Source organism: Cotesia typhae, unplaced genomic scaffold (genome assembly GCF_013202065.1).
Source record: "Cotesia typhae breed Kobodo isofemale line unplaced genomic scaffold, CoteBio_Ctyphae contig_43, whole genome shotgun sequence".
In the NCBI taxonomy this organism is placed as follows: Eukaryota; Metazoa; Arthropoda; class Insecta; order Hymenoptera; family Braconidae; genus Cotesia; species Cotesia typhae.
The window spans coordinates 261,354-281,662 of NW_027423752.1; the positions used below are offsets into that span (position 1 = coordinate 261,354).

Below are 20,309 nucleotides of genomic sequence, written 5' to 3' on the forward strand. Positions count from 1 at the left end.
TTTTTATTTTTAAAGATCCTTATGTACATGGGGAAATTCGTTTTCGCAGACAGTTTTGTAGAAATAAATTCAAATCCAGCACCTGTCGACCACCTGGCTTTTATTGTCAGTACACAACCGGTTTGTAATTAAATTTTTAAAACCATCGAAATCCAAGAATTTTTTATTTTATCACTACACAGAAAGAAAGGTTTATTTGAGCTAAGAAAATATTTTTCCGAAAGAAAGTATTTATAAAAATTTGAATCAGATTATACTCATTATAATCCAGATTATACTTATTGTAATCTGGATTATACTCATTATAATCTGGATTATACTAACTACTATCTGAAAATTTTTTTTTCCTCAGTATCATCTGGGATGATATTCAGTGTCATCTTTCCGTGTAATCAAAAAATTTTTCTTTCTGTGTAAGATAATATTTATAAATATAATAACAACAAACACATAAATATTGTTATTTTTATTATTGTTATTATCGTTTCTGTTAATGCTGTTATTTCTAAAATAGTAACGTTGATAAAGTACATACGATGTTTAAAGTCTAAGTTAAAGATTACGAAAGTGTTACACTTATCATTAAAAAAAAAAAAAGTAAATAAACAGATAAGTTGTAATTTAAATACATCGTAATTTTCAATGAATTGCATAAAAGAAAAAATAACACGGAAAAAATTAGATTATCATATTTCTTTTTTTTTTTTTTTTTCATTTTATCACGAAAAAATAAAATGATTATCGTAAATAAATTCAATACTTGATTCAAAGAACGGCGTTTGAATTTAAAATAAAAAACTATTAGAATACCAAAAAAATCGTATAATGGAAGAATAAAATAACTAAATATAGAAAACACATGGATGAATAAAATTAGTTGCGTATAACATTTACTATCCGGTCCAGTTACATTCTTGTCGACGTGATATGGATGATAAAGCTGAGTAGAAGACTTGCAAAATCGTTACAGTTGCGCAATTCATGAATAATACACAAGAATGCTAAACCCAACTATTTTATATTTAACTATCAAATACATATATACTTTAAGTAAGTACATACTTGTAGTGTATAAATAGTAACAAGTAGTAACAGCATTCTTCTCTACTTCCTTAAAATGTTTTTGTCTTAAACAATAGAGTACTCGACAGATATACTGAACTTCAATTATATTATTATAAATTACAACTATTATGATAATAAAAATAACAATAACAATAATGACCACAATTATTACCCTTGTTATTATATTTATAAATTTTTTTTCTTAAGAATGTAATGTAATGTACATTAAGATGATGATGGCATATCAATGCGGTGGTTTTATTTTGTCTATCACAAGTAATAATCAAACGGAAGCACTGAGCAAGTCTCTACACGCAGCTGGCGCCCGGAAACACACTCATTCATCCAATATATATATATATATATATATATATATATATATATATATATGTATTTATATGAAAGTTGATGATGTGCACGCACTTACTCACGCAACCTTAACAAAACAACTACCTACAACGACATATTACATCGGTGCTTCTTTATTATTTTTTTGCTGATGTTCTTATTCTGTTTCTCAACTTATTCTTTCATTCTATATTCATTTATATCTATACATACATGTATAAAAATACGGAGAGATGTATTGGTCTGATTCGCATGCGAACCGCGAAGAAAGTGTTAAAAGAGTTGGCAGTCACGCTACGATACTTGTGTATGTATCGATACTGATGGAACAAAGAAAGTCCGAAGGCCTTTAGCTTAGCCATCATGAGTAGTTAAAAATATATTGTATAATATAATACTCTAACAAGTAAGTACACACACTGTACTTTGTAGTTAAAGTTCTGCAGCTGGTTAAATATTATAAATAAAAATAAAAAATATTTTTAAAAAGCCCGCTCGGCCACAGCCGAGATACAAGGTAAATTTATTAAAAAAAAAAAAAAAAAAAAAAAAAAAAAAAAAAAAAAAAAAAAAAAAAAAAACAGTCTAACCATCTACACAGAAAGAAAAAATTACACTGCATATCCTCCCGGATTATAATCAGTATTATCTGTTGTAAAAAAAAAATTTTAGAAAATATCAAATATAATCCAGATTGTAATAAATTATTTTTGTATTATACTCAGTGTAATCTCCGATTTGACCTAGTAATTTTTCTGGTTATACTAATAACCATATGGATATCCCGTATAATTTGAATTATACTCAGTAGAATCTTGGATTATACAATTTTTTCAAAAATTGTGATATTCAACTTTTTTTCTTTATTAATTTATAAATTTTTTTGAAAATGGTCAAAATTTCAATGTTATATACGTCAAATTAAAGGTAATTTTATGAGCTTTCATATGAATTTATCAAAAATTAGTTATCTATTTTCAATCAAATGCTATACATCAATTAAGTCACCAAAAACGTGATTTTCATTATTTTGATAATTTCGAAGAGCTACCATTTCTAAACTTATTGACGGATTTCGTTCATCTTCGAACTCATTCAAGGTTATTATCCAAAGAATATGTGTATTGAGTTTCGTCTAAATCCGTTGAGAATTGTAGACGCAATCGTGTTTACAAGCCGCGTTATATATACATAAATTCATAAACTTTTGAACCAATGCTAATTTAAAGTTTTACTCAACTAAATAAGAGATAAAATAACAAAAGAACAAGAAAAAAAAAATGAGTATAGACTTACCGAATGATTCTGTCATGTCGCTCCCGCTCTACCATCTCCTCAGAAGGCATAGGTTGACCTGGAGCAAGAAGCGAGTGGGGCAAAGGGGGATACCTTGGTGGTCGCCAGAGCATCTCTGCAGAGGAATGATGATGATGATGACTAGCAGGAGCAGGTGGAGTTTGGTAACCAACTGGTGGAGCACTTACTGGGATGGTAGAACCCGAAGATTGTGGGGTATGTGCCATCATAAGTGAGGTATGCTGGACACTGTATACGTGCCGAATGCAGGCGGGTGTTGTCGAAGCACCACCTGAACCAGATGACGGTGGAACTGTTGTAGTTACCGATGTTGTTGCTGGAACTGGAATTATCGTTGGAATAGTGGTAGTCGCTGTGCCAGTAGTTTCTTCAGCGCTCAATGCCGAGCTACGGCTTCCGCTACGTTCATCCCCGGAACCGGCACTTCTCAGCGAACTTATCCCGCTATCTGAACCGCTGTCGCCATAGGTCGTAGCGCCTCGGACGCCACTGGCGACACCTGATACACCGGGAAACCCTCCAACGGCAGCACCGTTCCCACCGGTCTCCATCTCCATGATACTACCGGCATCATCGCCGTGCCGGGTTGAAGACAATTGATGATGATGTTGGACCAAATTATGATTAGACTTATCACTGATATCTAAGACACCTTGATGCTGGTGATGAAGCTGCTGCTGCTGATGGTGGAGATGATGATGATTCTGGTGTGGTGAAGGATGATACGGTGAGCGATGACTGTGCGGACTCACCGAGTCTAGCCGATGGATCACCGGACTGGCAGTGTACCTTGGATGCAAATGCTGGTACTGCTGGAGATGTTGGTGTTCCTGGTGGTGATGAAGCTGCTGCTGTTGTTGCTGCTGCTGCTGCTGCTGCTGGTGAAGGTGATTGTGATTGTGATTGTGATGCGGATTCACCAAGCCGCCAGAAGAGGACACGGGAGGCTTGTTTATCCTTTCGGCAAGAATAACTGGACTCTCGTTGTGCCGGCTACGCTCCTGCTCGTTATGGAGCAGGGTCAGCCTCCCCGGCCCAGCGTTCAATGGACTCAGTCTCTCCAGCACGCTGCCGTCCTTATTCGTACACTCGACCAGTTCACTGGCCTGCTTATGACTAGGACTGCTTGAATTTTCAAACTTCAAAGCACTATCACTGTTAAACTTATAAACAGTCTCCTTCTCTTCCTTTTTACTCGTAACAGCTGGTACAGTTTTAATATTACCACCAGTGGAATTGCTAGTCTCTATTTTACTATCATCACCCCCAGGATCTAGAGTATCAGGAATTCTAGGTGGCGGTTCGGGCTCTCTATCACGCTCACGTGATTCACTTTCGTCTTCTTCAGGTTTAACATCAGCCAAACTAGTCTTGGCAATAACGTTACTGTCAGACTGTTTATTTTGCTGGTAGACTTTTTTCTCAAGATCCTGTTGTTTCTCCTGGTCTTGCTCGAGGTTTAGTTTAAACTCTTTTTTCTCCTCTTGCTCGGTGGTATCTTGGCGTGCGGATCGTAACCGAGTTTTAAGCTTTAAATCAGATTCTTCTGCGCTCTCGTTCTCAGGGTCTTCTTCTTCTCCTCCTTCAACAGGGCAATCTTCTTCTTCAGTTTCAGCCTCGTCCTCGGATCTCAAATGATCTTGATCTTGGGCTGGCTCTTTGTCTTCTGTTGCATTCAAACGATCCCGGTCATTTCGACAAGATTCATCGGTTGGACGACCACGTCTACCGCGCACAGCTCGACGATTTGTCTCTGCGTTTTTTAATCCTCCACTACTGGCGCTCCCAGTTCCTGCACCAGTTACAGTTCCACCGCGTTTACGAAGTTTTGTTAAACTATTGGTCTCCTCAAGTACCGAAGATCGGGGACCACGATTACTAGGTTTAACAGTACTTATCACTGGGCCTTTGTTTTCGCGATCCTCTTGACGTGACTCGGTTTTTTCACGTACCGATCCTTCGTTTACTTTTTGCGCTCCTTTTTTTTTGGCAATTCCTTTATCTATAAACACAAATAATAAATCGATGGTTAATTAATTGTAAATACTATTTACTTAATCAATCAATCAATATATTTATTTATTTATTTTTTATTTCAATCACTGCAAAAAATCGTTCGGTAGCTGTCACCTGTCTACATAAAAAATGAAGAAAAAAAAAAAAAAACTAACAGAGAAGAAAGAGATAAATGGTTTAGTCGTCCATTTGAGAGTCTTGAAAATCGATCCAAATGCATGACCCACACGAAGAGCGTAAAAGGAGAGCCAGAAAAATACAGATGCGGATGTGTTATGTGCTGTGAGCACAGTCTCTACCAAAAGGGAGAGAAGGAGAGAAATAAAGAGGAATCCGGGGGATTTATTGCTAGGGATTTACTGTTATTACCTAGTGGGAGCCATTGCTGATTCTCGTTCATTTCCAGTCTATTCTCTCTTTGTTCCTCATGATACAATGCTACATTCCCTTCTCAAAAGAAGAATATATATATATATATATATATATATATATATATATATATATATATATATATATATATATATATATAAAAAAATTTATCTAAAACCTTAAAACCTCAAACTATCTCTTCACTTCTTCAACTAAACCGTTCTAACCTTTTATATTTACAAATAAAATCGAACGAATAAGGAAATATAAATGTTTGCTAGAATAATATTTGATGAAATTTTTCCAATACGATTATTTTCTTTAAAAGGATCTTTTAAACATTTATTCGGGCCGGGGCTATTTAAATCTAGATTTATACAGAGTATATATTTATATATTAGCCTTGTCTTACGAATAGAAGTTCAAAATCTAGTTCTAACGTTACAATACGGAAGAATCTTGAATCTAGATGGGTATAAGACAGTTTGATCTTAGTTTATGTACTCTATTTACCAACACATCCAGAGTATCTATTTGGCAATGACCTGGCCGACGTTCTCTCGCTATACTTTGTGCTATTTTCTCTCGGTAAGGAATTGAGTTGAGTTTAAAATAAGGGCAAGAAACTCTTCTATTGCTTGGAGATAGAAGATCAAGATATACGTCTATATTTGTGTTTTATTGTGTAAAATGTGGATGAATATGTGGATGTAGTTGCGCTAACCCTTTTGTTAAACTAGGCAGAAACTCAACGTTACCGCAAATACATTCGACCAAGTTTTAGTTTTAGTTAGGGAGTCAGAAGTTCTCTTGCAAAAAGTCACCCTACGGCCTTTAGATTTAGATTCACGGAGTAAACTCACGTCCTTTCATTCTATTCTAGTCTCTGTGTATAATATAATATGTACTGCCGAGCTGGATATGGAGACTATAAAGCTACGAGTGCCACGAGGGCTTCATAACCATTACAATGTTTGATCGTTAGATCTTTACGCTCTATTTCGAGCGATAAAATACAGGGGTACTTTCTTTGTAGCCCAATCGGGTTTTTTTTTTTTTTTTTTTTTTTTAATTCAAACCCATTTTTCATTGTTCTATGGTGTATTGAGTTGACACTTTTGAATTTTAAATTTTTCTAACAAGCTCATTAATCAGGACTGAACAAAATGGCAGATTTCTTGAGCAGATTAAAGAGAAAATTTCTTGACTATAACTCCCATTAAATTTGTTGGTAGAAGTATAGAGTCTCAATTAAATATAATTGGGAATTTATAATTATTGGTCTAGAGAAGACGACTTAAATAATTTAATTTCTTTCCAAATAAATTTTTTTTATAATCAATAATATTTTTTTTTAAAATACTGAAAAAAAAAAAATTCTTGAATGGAGTGTAAATTTTCTTGACTTAAAAAAATATTAAGGAAGATTGAAAATTTCTTGAATTGAGTCAAAGTTTCTTGAGCTAAGAAAATTTCTTCTTGCTCTAAAATAATTTTGGTTTTTCTTAAAATTTTATTGGAGCAAAAAGTTTATTTTTTCTGTGCAGTTATTAATCAAATTGAATATTATTATTAAAAAAAGCAATTGCACGGCAAGAACAAGATTACACTGGATTCCATCCTAGATTATACTGAGTGAAAAAAAATTTCAGATAGAAGATAGTATAATCCAGATTATAATGAATATAATCCAGATTATAATGAATATAATCTGGATTATAATGAATATAATCTGGATTATAATGAGTATAAGCTAGATTATAATGAGTATAATCTAAATTATAATGAGTATAATCTAGATTATAATGAGTATAATCCAGATATCACTCATTATAATCTGGATTTTTTTAGCTACGATCTGAAATTTTTTTTCACCATAGATATCACTGAATATAATCTGACGCATAGCGTTTTAAGGTGTACAATTTTAAAAATTTCTTTTTTTACCAATTGTAAAGTTGATTGTTGAACTAAATTATGAATATTTTCATAAATTGAGATATTTGTTTTGATTTTCTAATTTTTCTTGGCTATTTTTTAGTTTTATTTGAAAAATAAATTTATAAAAATAAAAAAATTGCATCCATAAATTTTTATAATTTCTACAAATGCAACTTCTTAAAAATATTCAACATTTTTATTATTTTTTGATAAATATAATTTTTGTAGAAAAAAAAATATTTTATTTTCCTTACAAATATTTCAACTAACAAGTATTTCAATTATTTTCGTGAACTATTCTCTGTTAAAATTAAATGTATTTCATTATAATCATTAGCATGAATTTTAACCATATTAAATTAAATTTTCAGAAACAATGGTTTAAAATAAAAGCATTCCAGTACTAAAATACAATAGTAATGATATAAATTAATAATTCAGGTGGATTTTATTGGAATTGTATTTTTAACCAGGATCAATAATCGACGAACCCAATTTTTTTTCTTCCCACATGTCATGCAAATGAGGAAACTCCAGTGAAATATTTACACTAGCAGTATTCATAATATAGATTTTTTTTTCTATTTATTTTTTATAATTGAAAATTAAAAACAAAACAAACGAATAATTTAATAGACATGAGCATTGAGGAACTTTAAACAGCTAAAAATAATAAAATTTCTACATCAAAAGTCCATCGGAATTTGAATTTTATATGGACCATTAATCAACTCATTAACGAACCAAATAACAAACGTTGCAAGTGAATAACTCAAGTTTATTTATAAAATAAGTTGAGATAAAACTTATTTTTAAAAACAACAGTTATTTACATAATATATAGTGGATTACAATAATTTAATTAATGAGTTTTATGATAAAGATAACTCAAAAGGAGACATAACAAATTTTTTTATTTAATAGTTTTAACAATGTATATAAATATGTATATAATTTGAATGTTTGAATTGCTATCAGGAAATGAATGAGATTTATTCACAAAATACAACAATCTTTGCCAACTTTGTAATTTTATCTCTATTCCGAATATCGCGACTTATTTCTTTATATAATCGTGAATACTCGTGAATTTTCATTTTTATTGACCTTTTTTTAGTATTTTCTCCTTCTACTTGTACCTTGTTCTTTAACTTAATCTCAAATCCCGTTTATTCTCGAGTGAATCTATTTTCGTGAGGTAATTTTCTGCGTGTTCGCGTATTGATAAACCCCGAAAGAGTAGATGAAGTCGAGGGAATTGGCAGCATGCCAAAGACCTCGGGAAGTTTACTCTCAGTTGTTACTCTTTCGTTTGCCAAAAATTATCAGAAAAAAATCCCGGTAAATAAATAGAATAATTTGAAAACTATTTTACCGATTTAACAAATATTTTGTCGTAAAAAAAAAAAAAAAACAATTAATTTTTTTACTCAATACTCCTGAGGCAGGTTAAGATTTTTAAAGCAAAAGTTAAAATTTAAAAATCGTTAAACAATAAAACATATAATGAGCTTAACAGACCTTTAAAGCTTTATAATTTACAATCTAGACTGTCATAAAAACACAATAATAACACACAGCTGTGCCACAAGGGCTCCAGACATCGACCACCTTGGCGTATTAATTACACAAAATAACTTTATCCCCTATATAACATACATGTGAAATGTTTTTTATTTTTAAATATTTTTGTTTAAACAGCCCAACTTTTAATTATAAAACTTGCTGTTGGTACAATCAATTTTTATTGTCGAGCTTTTCAAATTTTCGTTTATCTAAAAGTTTGAATTTTGAAAAAAAACTAGACGTATATATTAAATTAAAACAAAAGTGAAAAACTTTTCATGAATCGTCAATTTTTTTTCAGTATAAAAAAAACGAAGCCCCAATTATTGACAGGGGTCTAAATATTGACACTCTAAATTATTTTTAAATATATTTAATTATCTGTAATAAGAATAACTATCATATAAATTTTAATTAACAAAAAAATTGAAAAAAATTACTGTCACTTCAAAATATCAAATATTAATTATTAAAAAAAAATAAAGTTCATCAAACCAGCTTACAAGCGTCTATTTTCTTAACGACTTTGGTTAGAAAAGCATTTTTTTTAAATGCCGAGTTTAAATTAATTTCTACATCTAATTATATGATTTTTTTTTTTTTTTTTTAAATTAAAAATATATGAAAAATTTATAAAATCGAAATTAATTGTATGCTTTATAATATTTAAATAATGGGTGTCAATAACTAGTTGATAATTTTTAAATTGAATCTCATATTGATATTCAATAAATTATTTTTAAATTAATTTTTATATTTTTAATAGTCATTAATCATTTATGGAAATTATTATTAATAAACTTTAATAATATTGATTACTTAAAAGTAAGTTTCGATAGATAAGAATAAGCAGATGATTCGACGCTTGCGCAGTATAGGTGTCAATAATTGGGGCTAAGGTATGTCAATAATTAGATCAATCAGTTTTTTAACCTGTCAATAATAGGTGTGTCCGGATAATCTATTTAAAATTAATTAGTAAATTACACAGAGTAAATAATCTAGACAGGTGGATTTTCATTCGCGATAAGCTTTTAATCATTTTTTTTTTTTTTTTTTTTTTTATTAATCACAATATTATAACTTATATGTAACATAACAGAATAAAAAATGTTTCGTTACATCGATTTAGAAGTTTTAATTATACACCAGCGATAACTTGAAAATTATTCAGTAAATACATATTTTTTAACACTTGTATTTCAAAAAGCTGGACCACACGTGTATTTTTATTAACAATAATTTATATCCATGTGATAAAAAATTATAGAAGTATAGACAAGTTTGCCAAGACTTTATCGATCGTAAACACGCGAGTAATTATCACGTGTGTTATCATAACTTCCAGGCGTATATATTATATATTATACACACATAGATATTATATTTAATGAAATGTGTCACATCCGGTCACTGACCATTCAATCGTTAATTCTATAATAATTCAATCTATATTGCATAACTAATTTTTTTTTTTAATACTCACAACTAATAATCAATCACTTAATATTTATAAAGTTATTTCATTCAATAAAATTAATTTTTAACCTCTCAATAATAGGTCACCGGAATACTCTTTCAAAGATAACAATTTCAAAGAGAGGCTTATTTTAATTCAATATTTACTCTTATTTGAATTGTTAATTCTAAGTTTCTGACTTTATAAGTAGTTACAATAAAAGGTCAGATTAATTTGATGAATTTTAATTAGTTCATAGTTTAATAATTTAATTACCAGTGACAATTTTTTTAATTTTTTTAGATGTTAGAGGCATCTTGTGCACGGAAAGAATAAGATGATACTAAATATCATCCCAGATTATATTGTGAAAAAAAAAATTCAGATAGTAGCTAGTATAATTCAGATTATAATGAGTATAATCCAGATTATAATTAGTATAATCTGGATTATAATGAGTATAATCTAGATTATAATGAGTATAATCGAGATTACAATGGGTATAATCCAGATATCACCCAGTATAATCTGGATTATACTAGCTACTATCTGGAAATTTTTTTTTTACCACAGATATCACTGAGTATAATCTGGGATGATATCCAGTGTTATCTTGTTTTTTCCGTGTGTAAGCAACCTTAAATTATTTATACTCAAATCATTTTCATAAAATTAATCAATTTTATTTATTTATCAGAGAAAATTATAAGTTTTTAATTCACTATTAAATTTATAAATATTTTTATTTATTTGTATTTACTAGACAAATAAATAATGTACGCATTAAAATGTTATATTATTTTTGGCCATATCTAAGTGAAAATTTAACATTTTTTAATTTTTTTTATTCTGCTTGTTTTTACGACGGATTTATGGCGGTAATATCGAAAATATTAAAATATTCATATTTCAATAGCTTTTTTCAAAAATAAAAATGACCCCAGTTGCAAATGAATACCAATTTTTTATTTATCATTAATTTTTTGCACAGTAATTTATAACTTTGAAAATTTTTTTATTTATTCTCAAAAAAAAAAAAAAAATTAATATTTTATCCTATCGTCAATTTAAAATGTAAATTTAAAATTATAAAATAAAAAAATTAGGCTTTTTTATAAATAGATAAATTTAAAAAACAATAAATATAAAAATCGAAACTAAATAAAAAGGGATTAATTTAATTCAGTAAATTCAATAAAGAAGCATTTAATTTAAAAAACAATTAATCTATAAAACTTTAAAAAATAGACATCTATAAATATATACCCGAAATTTTATATTTAAAAAAAATCTTATCAACTGAAAATAAATCCAAGATTAAAAATTTGTTTGCATAATTGCTAAAACATCTATTATAATTTAAAATGTATGGTAATGAATGCAATAAGCGCGAACAATTGAATGGATTAATTATAACTGTCATTATAATTTATTATTAGATTATTGCAACCTAATTACCCGATCTTACATTCATTTACTGAGTAATTAATTAATTAAGTAAACAATTTTTAAAATTTTTAGTTTAACCACGTGTTTGTGACGTCATTGCTCGTAATTATTATGTAGCTTAAGCAAAAAAAAAAAAACATAACATAATGATAAAAGAAAAGAGTATGAGAAATACTACGTACAAGAGTAACAAAGAGAAATAATAATTACATCTCATCAAATTGCTGCAACATGCGTATGATCCCAAGTGCGCGAGTCATTAATGCCACTGGTTCATAGAACGTAGAGCTCGTAAACGCGGAAATGAGCCGGCACGTGACTAAGCAAACACCGTGTTTTAGTGTTAGTGTGTATGATATACAGTCCGTGTACATATTATTTATATATGTGTGTATATATAGAGAGTATGTACATATACTGAATGTGTATGATAGGGAAGGACTGAAATCAAGTTTATACCTGACCCGAAGCCCACATGTACAACCCGAACACGATATACAAGTCATTGCAAAAGTTTACTCTCTCTACTCTACTCAACCGAGCAACACATTTACATACAACGTCCATGTACATACTAGTTTAATTTAAATACGATCGATAATTTCCCCTCTTTCATTCCATCTATTGTGTCTCTTCCATTCCACTTGATTCCATTTTCTAACACGCAGGCTCCGAAATTTATCTCTTTGAATTCTAAACCTCATTGCAACACCAAAAATTCACTCTGTTAATTTTCATTTTAATCAATTATTTGTATTTTGTTAATTATTGATAAAATCTTCAAAAAAAAAAAAAGGTCTTCAATTATTTATTGATTCTCGAATTAAAAGTAAAGATTTGATAAAATATTTATTAAAATTTCAATTACTGTATACTAAGTCAAAAATTTAATTCTTTAATGTGACTGTGATAAGGATGAACTCAGTGCAATACATACAATTAAAATTGAACTAATTATAAGTAATAAGTAATAAATCCTTTATTCTGCTCTTAAATAATTATTTACCAAATGAATACCGATGTAATACTAAATCAAATTTATCTAAAATATTCTTACTTATGCACAAAAAAAAAATTTCTTGAACTAAGAAAATTACAAGGAAGACTGAAGTTATTTTGGAGCAAGAACAAATTTTCTTGGCATAAAAAAATTTAACTTCGTTCAAAAAATTTTAACTTCATTCAAAAAATTTTCCTTAAGATTTTCTTGATTTAAAAAAATTTACGCTTGACTCAAGACTTTTTTTTTTCTATGTATCGTTGTTTTATGTACTCACAAATATATTTAGTTATGTAACAAATGTATTTACTACACAGTTAAAAAATTTTCTTGAATCAAGTACATATTTTTGAAAAGCTCAATATTCTTGATTTGAGTAGAAAAATTCTTGATTTAAGGAAATTTTACTTAATTTAAGAATTTTTCTTCTTGATACCCTCTTCAAAATTATATTCTTGGTTCAAGAATTTTTCTCTTAAACCAAGTTAATTTTTTTTTCTGTGTATGTAATGAAATTTGCCATTTGTCCAGAGCCTTGGCATTAATAAACAAAATTCTAAATCCTAAAATAATGTCCATTTAATTACGAAGGTTCAACTGACCTGAAGAAAGAACCGACGAAGGGTCAAAATTAAGAACACGATTGGTATTGAAGGGATAAAAAAAGAAATTAAATGAATAAATTGGAAAATAAAAAAAAGCCCAAAATAAAAATTAAATGATATTGCAAAAAACTTGCACGACCGGTTTGATACGTCCACAAGAAGACCGGATCTGACCGGTTTGGTTTAAAACTACTTCTCTCTATAAACTACTTCTATCATCATCATCATCATTATCATTATCATTATTGTGATCGACTCTTACGGGCGCGGTTATACTCGATCTTCATATACATATCGGTAATTTCAATTTTGTAATGTACTTGTAATGTGTCATATGTTAACTTGTATAAACACTTCATAAATCACAATACTTTAACATATTTTACTCTCGCTAATTTTCAAATTATTGTTTAGATTAATTTTTTAAAAATTATTTAATGCATTAAATTTTTTAATAATTATTTAATACATACAATTTTTTTTTTTAAATTTGATTAAAGATAATTTCTTCTTGATTAAGAAGCAATAGTTATGAGTCAAAGGCATTCGTCTTTTGAATCTAGATGACGATATTCAAGGTACAAAATTTTTTTAACAAGTCATCTTAAATTAAAAATAATTTTATTAGAAAATTATTTCTCTTGAATCAAGACAGTTTGTCTATTGATGTGTTTACTAGCACATATTGTGTCGAGTCATTCCACCGTGACATGGATTTTTGACAAGCTTTATTAATGAAGAATGACATGCATATCGTATTAATTAATTCTGAATCATTACTACCAATTTGCAGAAATAAATATTAAAAAAAAAAAAAAAAAAAAAAAAAAAAAAAAAAACAGAGTTTTCCGCAACACGGAAAGAATAAAATGACACTGGATATCATCCCAGATTATACTCAGTGATATCTGTAGTGAAAAAAAATTTTCAGATAGTAGCTAGTATAATCCAGATTATACTGCGTGATATCTGGATTATTCTCATTATAATCTAGATTATACTCATTATAATTTGGATTATACTCATTATAATCTAAATTATACTCATTATAATCTAGATTATACTCATTATAATCTAAATTATACTCATTGTAATCTGGATTATTCTAGCTACTATCTGAAATTTTTTTTACTCAGTATAATCTGGGATGATATCCAATGTCATCTTATTCTTTCCGTGTATAGAATAATATTTTTGATAAAAAGAAGCTTTTAGAATTATAATTAAGAAAAATAGTTGTATTCATGTCATAACATAATATAACAAAAGATGAGATTATAATGAATAAATAGATTAAAAGGCTGAAAAAAGTCCCTAACCCAAGACAATGAGGAAGTATCGAGCGAGTAACATGAGCCATAAAAAGTTTGAGTTTCATTCTCTCATTTATTCCCTATATCATATAATATCTTTTTTTTTTTCTCCCCTTTTGTATCTTTATATAGTAGTTTAGTATGGTATTAGAGCCTAGACGATCGATCGGCTGTTAAAGGTGATAGCTCAGACTCTTTAACGCTAGCACACTTTCAAGGAAACAATATAAAATATATAATAATAAAATAATAAAATAAAAATAAATAGAGGAATGTAGGATGAAGAAAATTAAAAAAAAAAAAAAAAATGTGGCTGGGGAGCCAGCAAAAATCCAGCGTAGATAAATAATTTATCAGCATAGTGTGTAAGCGAATTGCGCCAGCTGGCTTTATTTGATATTATCGCTGGAATTTTTCCAGAACAACGAACTTGCATGTTGTTTTTTTTTTTTTTTTTTTTTTTTTTTTTTTAATTACAATTCACTCAATTACAAAGCCGTAAAAAAACTTTATTCCAGTTTTTGCAGCGAATTTAAAATGAAATGATAATTAAATTTGATGGAAAAATTGCTGGTGCCTACGGCTGGGCTTGAACGCTGTTCCTTCGCGTTATTAAGCCGTGGAATAAATTGAAGCCTGTTCAAATTTTTTGACCTGATTTTTGATCTATTTACTGTTTAAATAAAATGTAAAATATATTTTTTTAATTTATATGAATTTTTAATTAAATAGTCAATGAATGTTTCTTTAATGTCCAAAAAGCTTTTACATCAAAAAAAAATATTTATTATTTTTACGATGAGCAATAGCGGGATAATTAATAACTTTTTTATTAGAGATTATTTATGCTTTTATTAATTATTTATGCTTTTACAATAAAAGCAAAATAATAATTATTCTTCATTTATTGTGAGAGAAAAATTAAACAGTAAAAAGTTACGCAAAAGATTTAAACGTAACTTGTTGTAAGAAGGATATCAGGATCATTAATCACTTCTAACTGCGTGTAAAAGTACTCGAAGACACGTAAATATATTGAGACATTTATACATCTGTGTATGTTGTAAATATATATATATATATAGAATAAATGAATCTTCTAACTAACGTATTTCATCCGCTTTAAACTTAGAATATGTGTGATATTTTATTGTAAAATAACCCATATATAATTCATATAATATAGCAGTGGTAATAAATGAACCGGGTGTATTTCCCACGACCTTCTTCCTAGCAAGAAGACTACGTGAAAGTTTTAAGCGACACAAGTGCATTAACTTTGATAATTTGCCCAGAGTTAAACTTGTAATCTTGTGCTTGTCTTAATCCGGAATCTGAAAACGATCTTCAAGACAGAAGACTAACAGTGAAAATCGATTCTGAATATTAATCCAAGAACTAACTTTACAGTCTTCAGCTCTAAAAACTGATATGAATTTATATGTTTATACTTATACATTAACTTTTAGAGAACATAGAATTTGAAGATTCAAATTTTACGAAAGATAAAAGTATTACGAGTTAAAGTCTCAATATCCGAGAAATTTACTCTGAAATCAAGCTTAAACTGTTATCTTAAGCTTGAAATAAATTTAGTGGTTTTTTAAGACGCGTTTATTAGTTTGATTTATCTGTATCTGTGACTTAATCTTTCGACGTAATTTTTATTGACTTAAAGATAACTGATTAAAAAAAAATGATTAATTTTACGGGTCAAAAATACGACATCAATGTAATTACCGTAAATATTGTCCTTTTAACGAAACAAAATATTTCAATTTAACGCTTCTGGTTTTTAGTGATGTTAAAAATTTGAATATAATTTAAAAAGTAGACAATGTATCTCTTGATACATAATTAAGAAATTACCTTGTATCTTGTGAATTATTCACATTTTTAAAGATATAAGCTCATCCCGATGTTACACTCAACAAGACCTTTCATTTGAGTACCCACATGCATTTTTGATATATTTTTCATATATACATATATATGATATATGTAATATATATAAATATATGAAAAATTGATGTGGGTACTCAAATGAAAGGTCTCGATGTGTGTAATGTCAGGATGAGCTTATATCTTTAAAGATATCATTAGTTCACAAAATACAATGTAATTTCTTAATTATTGACATTTTTAAAGATATAAGCTCATCCTGATCTTACACTCATCAAGAGCTTTCATTTGAGTACCCACATGCATTTTTGATATATTTTTCATATATACATATATATATATATATATATATATATATATATATATATATATATATATATATATATATATATATATATATATAAATATATAAAATATATGAAAAATTAATGTGGGTACTCAAATGAAAGGTCTCGATGACTGTAACATCGGGATGAGCTTATATCTTTAAAAATATCAATAATTCACAAGATTCAAGGTCATTTCTTAATTATGTATCTAGAAATAAAATATTTTCGAATGCACCCTAAATACTTATAATAAATTGACTATCGGTGAGAATTATATGAAACCTTGAAAAGACACAAATTCAAGACCTTTTCAGTGACTCTAAATTTCTCTAAAAAAAAACCGATTTTATCCTGAATTATTCTGGACACAAAATTCTTCATAATATAGATAATTTGGATAATAAAATTTTATTTAAATTTCCGAATGCCAACAATTCTCAATGAATTGAATAAATTAAAAACTCGAAAGATGTTTAACCGTAAACTGACTCATGAGAATTTTTAGCCCATTCATTTTATAATTTCAAAGCAATTGTATAAATTTTTTCGAACAAAAAGTATAAATCGGGTAGCTAAAATTTAATACGTTTTTTTTTTTTTCTTACGAACTAAACCATTATCGTTACCTGTAATTCCAAACTGTTAGAAAGATAATTATAGTTCCGGTAGTTTATTTTTAATTACGTTAACGACTTCTTGGATACGGAAGACCTGCGTGCAAGTGTGTCTGGCCCACTCGACCTTGAAACTAAATCCTCATTTTTTTTCTGACATAAAAAAAATCCCTTCTTTTTTCTTTTTTTAAATAAAAAGGTCCCCTCGGGTTATTCGGATACAAGTATTACGTGAAGGTTTTCAGGTCAAATTCTTATTTGGTCTTGTATGCATTTTTTAAAATCTTCTGCGGCTATCAAGCCTTTAAATTTATAAACTAACCACGTAATTATACAGTTAAAAAATTTTTTTTCAAAATAAATTCGTAATTAATAAAAATCTAATCGTAGTTATATGATTAAATAATTGAATCTATCTATTGCGCTCGCGAAGCCAAAGAAGATAAAGATAAATAAAAATAAAAAAAAAACACCAATAGATTATCTTTCTCTTTAAAAAAGTTTATACACCATTTATTTTAACAAGTAATTTTAAAACTTTAGTCTACTTTTATAAATTATTCATTAAGAATTTTTCAGCCTCTTCGTGTAATTATAAGTTGTTTATTTTTTTTTCTCTTTAACAACTAAGTTAATGGTTTTTTAAAACACAATTCATAATTAATTCTCCAAATAAATAGATTTATAATAAAATTTTAATTAAAACAATTTTTGAATCAACAGAAAATTTTTTTCTTTTTGTTTAATCATATTTTTATTAGCCAGACAATTTAAATTTACTTTTTTCCATATTATTATATGATCATTATTTTGTTGATAACAATATTAGGTAAAATGTTACGTTAACGTCGTTACTTGAAAAAAATCATTAAATTGATTTATGGATTAACTAAATGGATGAGGTTTTCGGCACTTGTTTCGCTTGTTTAGGCAACTCGCCGCCGGAAATTCCATTACATTACGTAATATGTTAGTATATATCACATTTACAAGAAATTTGTTAATTTTATTTGATAAAATTACTATTTTCGCCTAAAATTTAAACAATTTAAAATCTGTTATGGTAGTTAAAGAGATTGTTAATAGATGGTGTCTTTTATATCCTTTCAACATAGTAAAATTTATTTTTATATTTGAAAAGTAAGGCATACATTGAAAAAAAAAAAAAATTCTTGGCTGCACGGAAAGAACAAGATGACACTGGATATCATCCTAGATTATACTCAGTGATATCTGTAGTGAAAAAAACTTCAAATAGTAGCTAGTATAATCCAGATTATACTGCGTGATATCTGGATTATACTCATTATAATCTGGATTATACTCATTATAATCTGGATTATACTCATTGTTATCTGAAATTTTTTTCACTCAGTATAATCGGGGATGATATTTAAAACTGTAATAAATTTAATTTTTTTTGTAAAATATGGTACAATTTTTTATTGTAATTTTTGAATCAAGTCAGTAAGATTTTGAACTTAAAATTTTTTGCTCATCCAATCAATAAAAATTGTAATCAATCAATTCACAAATTAATTTATCGAATAAAAAAAAATTGAATATCCTAAAATAGAAATTTTAAAAGTAATATTTTTGTTTTATCAATTAGTTTTTTATTAAAGTATATTTACATTATCGATCGTAAATATTACCGTTGAACAGAATCAAAGATTGATTGACTGTGAGATAATTTAATCTGATGAATCTTTCTTGATTTACCACTACTCCTCTCAGATGTTATATCTGTCTGAATTGCTTTCCTGAATAAATTCGACACCGGATTCCGATGAAATAAAAAACAAAACAAAACAAAGCTAAAAAAAAAAAAGTGACTCAATGTTTCAAAGTGACGCAGAACTTCCAACAGGTACAGGTACAAGAGATCAGTACCTGTCGGACTGGTACCGGTTTCCTATCGGGTATCCAATTCCCTTCATTTATTATTTTTTGATTATCTTTTTCTTTCGTATATAATTTTTCCCTCTACTCTCTCTCTCTTTCTCTCTCTCTCTCTCTCTTTCTCTCTCTCTCTCTCTGTCTCATTTCTTTTCTCTTTTCGCTTCTTAAAGAAACCGGTTCAGTCCACCATACCGATCTTCAGTTCACCGACAAGAAAACCGGTCCAGACGCTTTAACGAAAGCATCACTACCATTACATAGGCTGGAGTTACTTTATTTCATGTACACGCATAATATACTAACATACAGGGTGTCTCTGAAGTGGCGGGAGTAATTGTTGGGGTCGATAGAGAAAAAAATACTGAATCGAAAGTTCCTGAGCCAAAAATTTTTTTGGGCCATAGAATTTGAGTTATGAATTAAAAACGATAGCCAATCAGAAGCGCGCTATTCGAGAAATGAAAATGAGCGGGGAAGTAGAGGAGACGCGAGAGTGAGATGCTGCAATAGCAGCTTACTCGCTCACACAAAGCCGAGCATGAGAGGGGATTGTGACGCTATGAGCCGAGTACGTAAGTGTGAATGAGTGGATGTATGAGGTCGCAAGCGGACGGCTTAATGTATGAGTGTGTGTCCGTGTATCGCAGCATTATTGGAGGCGTTGTAACGCTGAATTAAAGCTAACCGGGTACTCTAAGACAGAGGAAAAAATTTTTTTTGCCCTCCGGGCGGAAAGTGGCAACTTTCGTCCCGCTACGCTAAACAAAGTTGCCGCTTTCCGCCTTCGTCGGACAAAAAAATAGTATACAGCCCTTGGAAAGTAAAAAAGAAAACCTCAGATCACATGTTTGTCGACCTCGGCTTCGCCTCGGCCAACAATTACATGTGATCTGAGGCTTTTCTTATTTTCCTTCCCAAGGGGTGTAATATACTATAATTTTTATTTTTATTCGAAAAAATTTAATAAAAAAAAATAAAAAGGCCCAAGATTTAACCAGACCCACAGAAACGGAGAGTAAATTTTTAATTCTCATTTATTTTGCTGGGGATTATTTTCAAATACAAAAAAAAAAAAGGCTAAGATTCAATTTTTAAGTTCAATTTTTTTCTTAAT

At 28.9% G+C, this 20,309-nt stretch overlaps 1 protein-coding gene across 4 annotated transcripts in view; it reads right to left on the reverse strand.

The window, feature by feature from the left end:
* Positions 1-20,309, reverse strand: part of Kdm3 (Lysine demethylase 3) — a 133,893-nt gene that overhangs the window by 49,493 nt on the left and 64,091 nt on the right. For all 4 annotated transcript variants that reach the window (XM_074244322.1, XM_074244320.1, XM_074244319.1 and 1 more), the window contains exon 9: positions 2,710-4,732. In XM_074244322.1, coding sequence (XP_074100423.1) covers positions 2,710-4,732 — 2,023 coding nt within the window. The remainder of the gene's footprint in view (positions 1-2,709; positions 4,733-20,309) is intronic.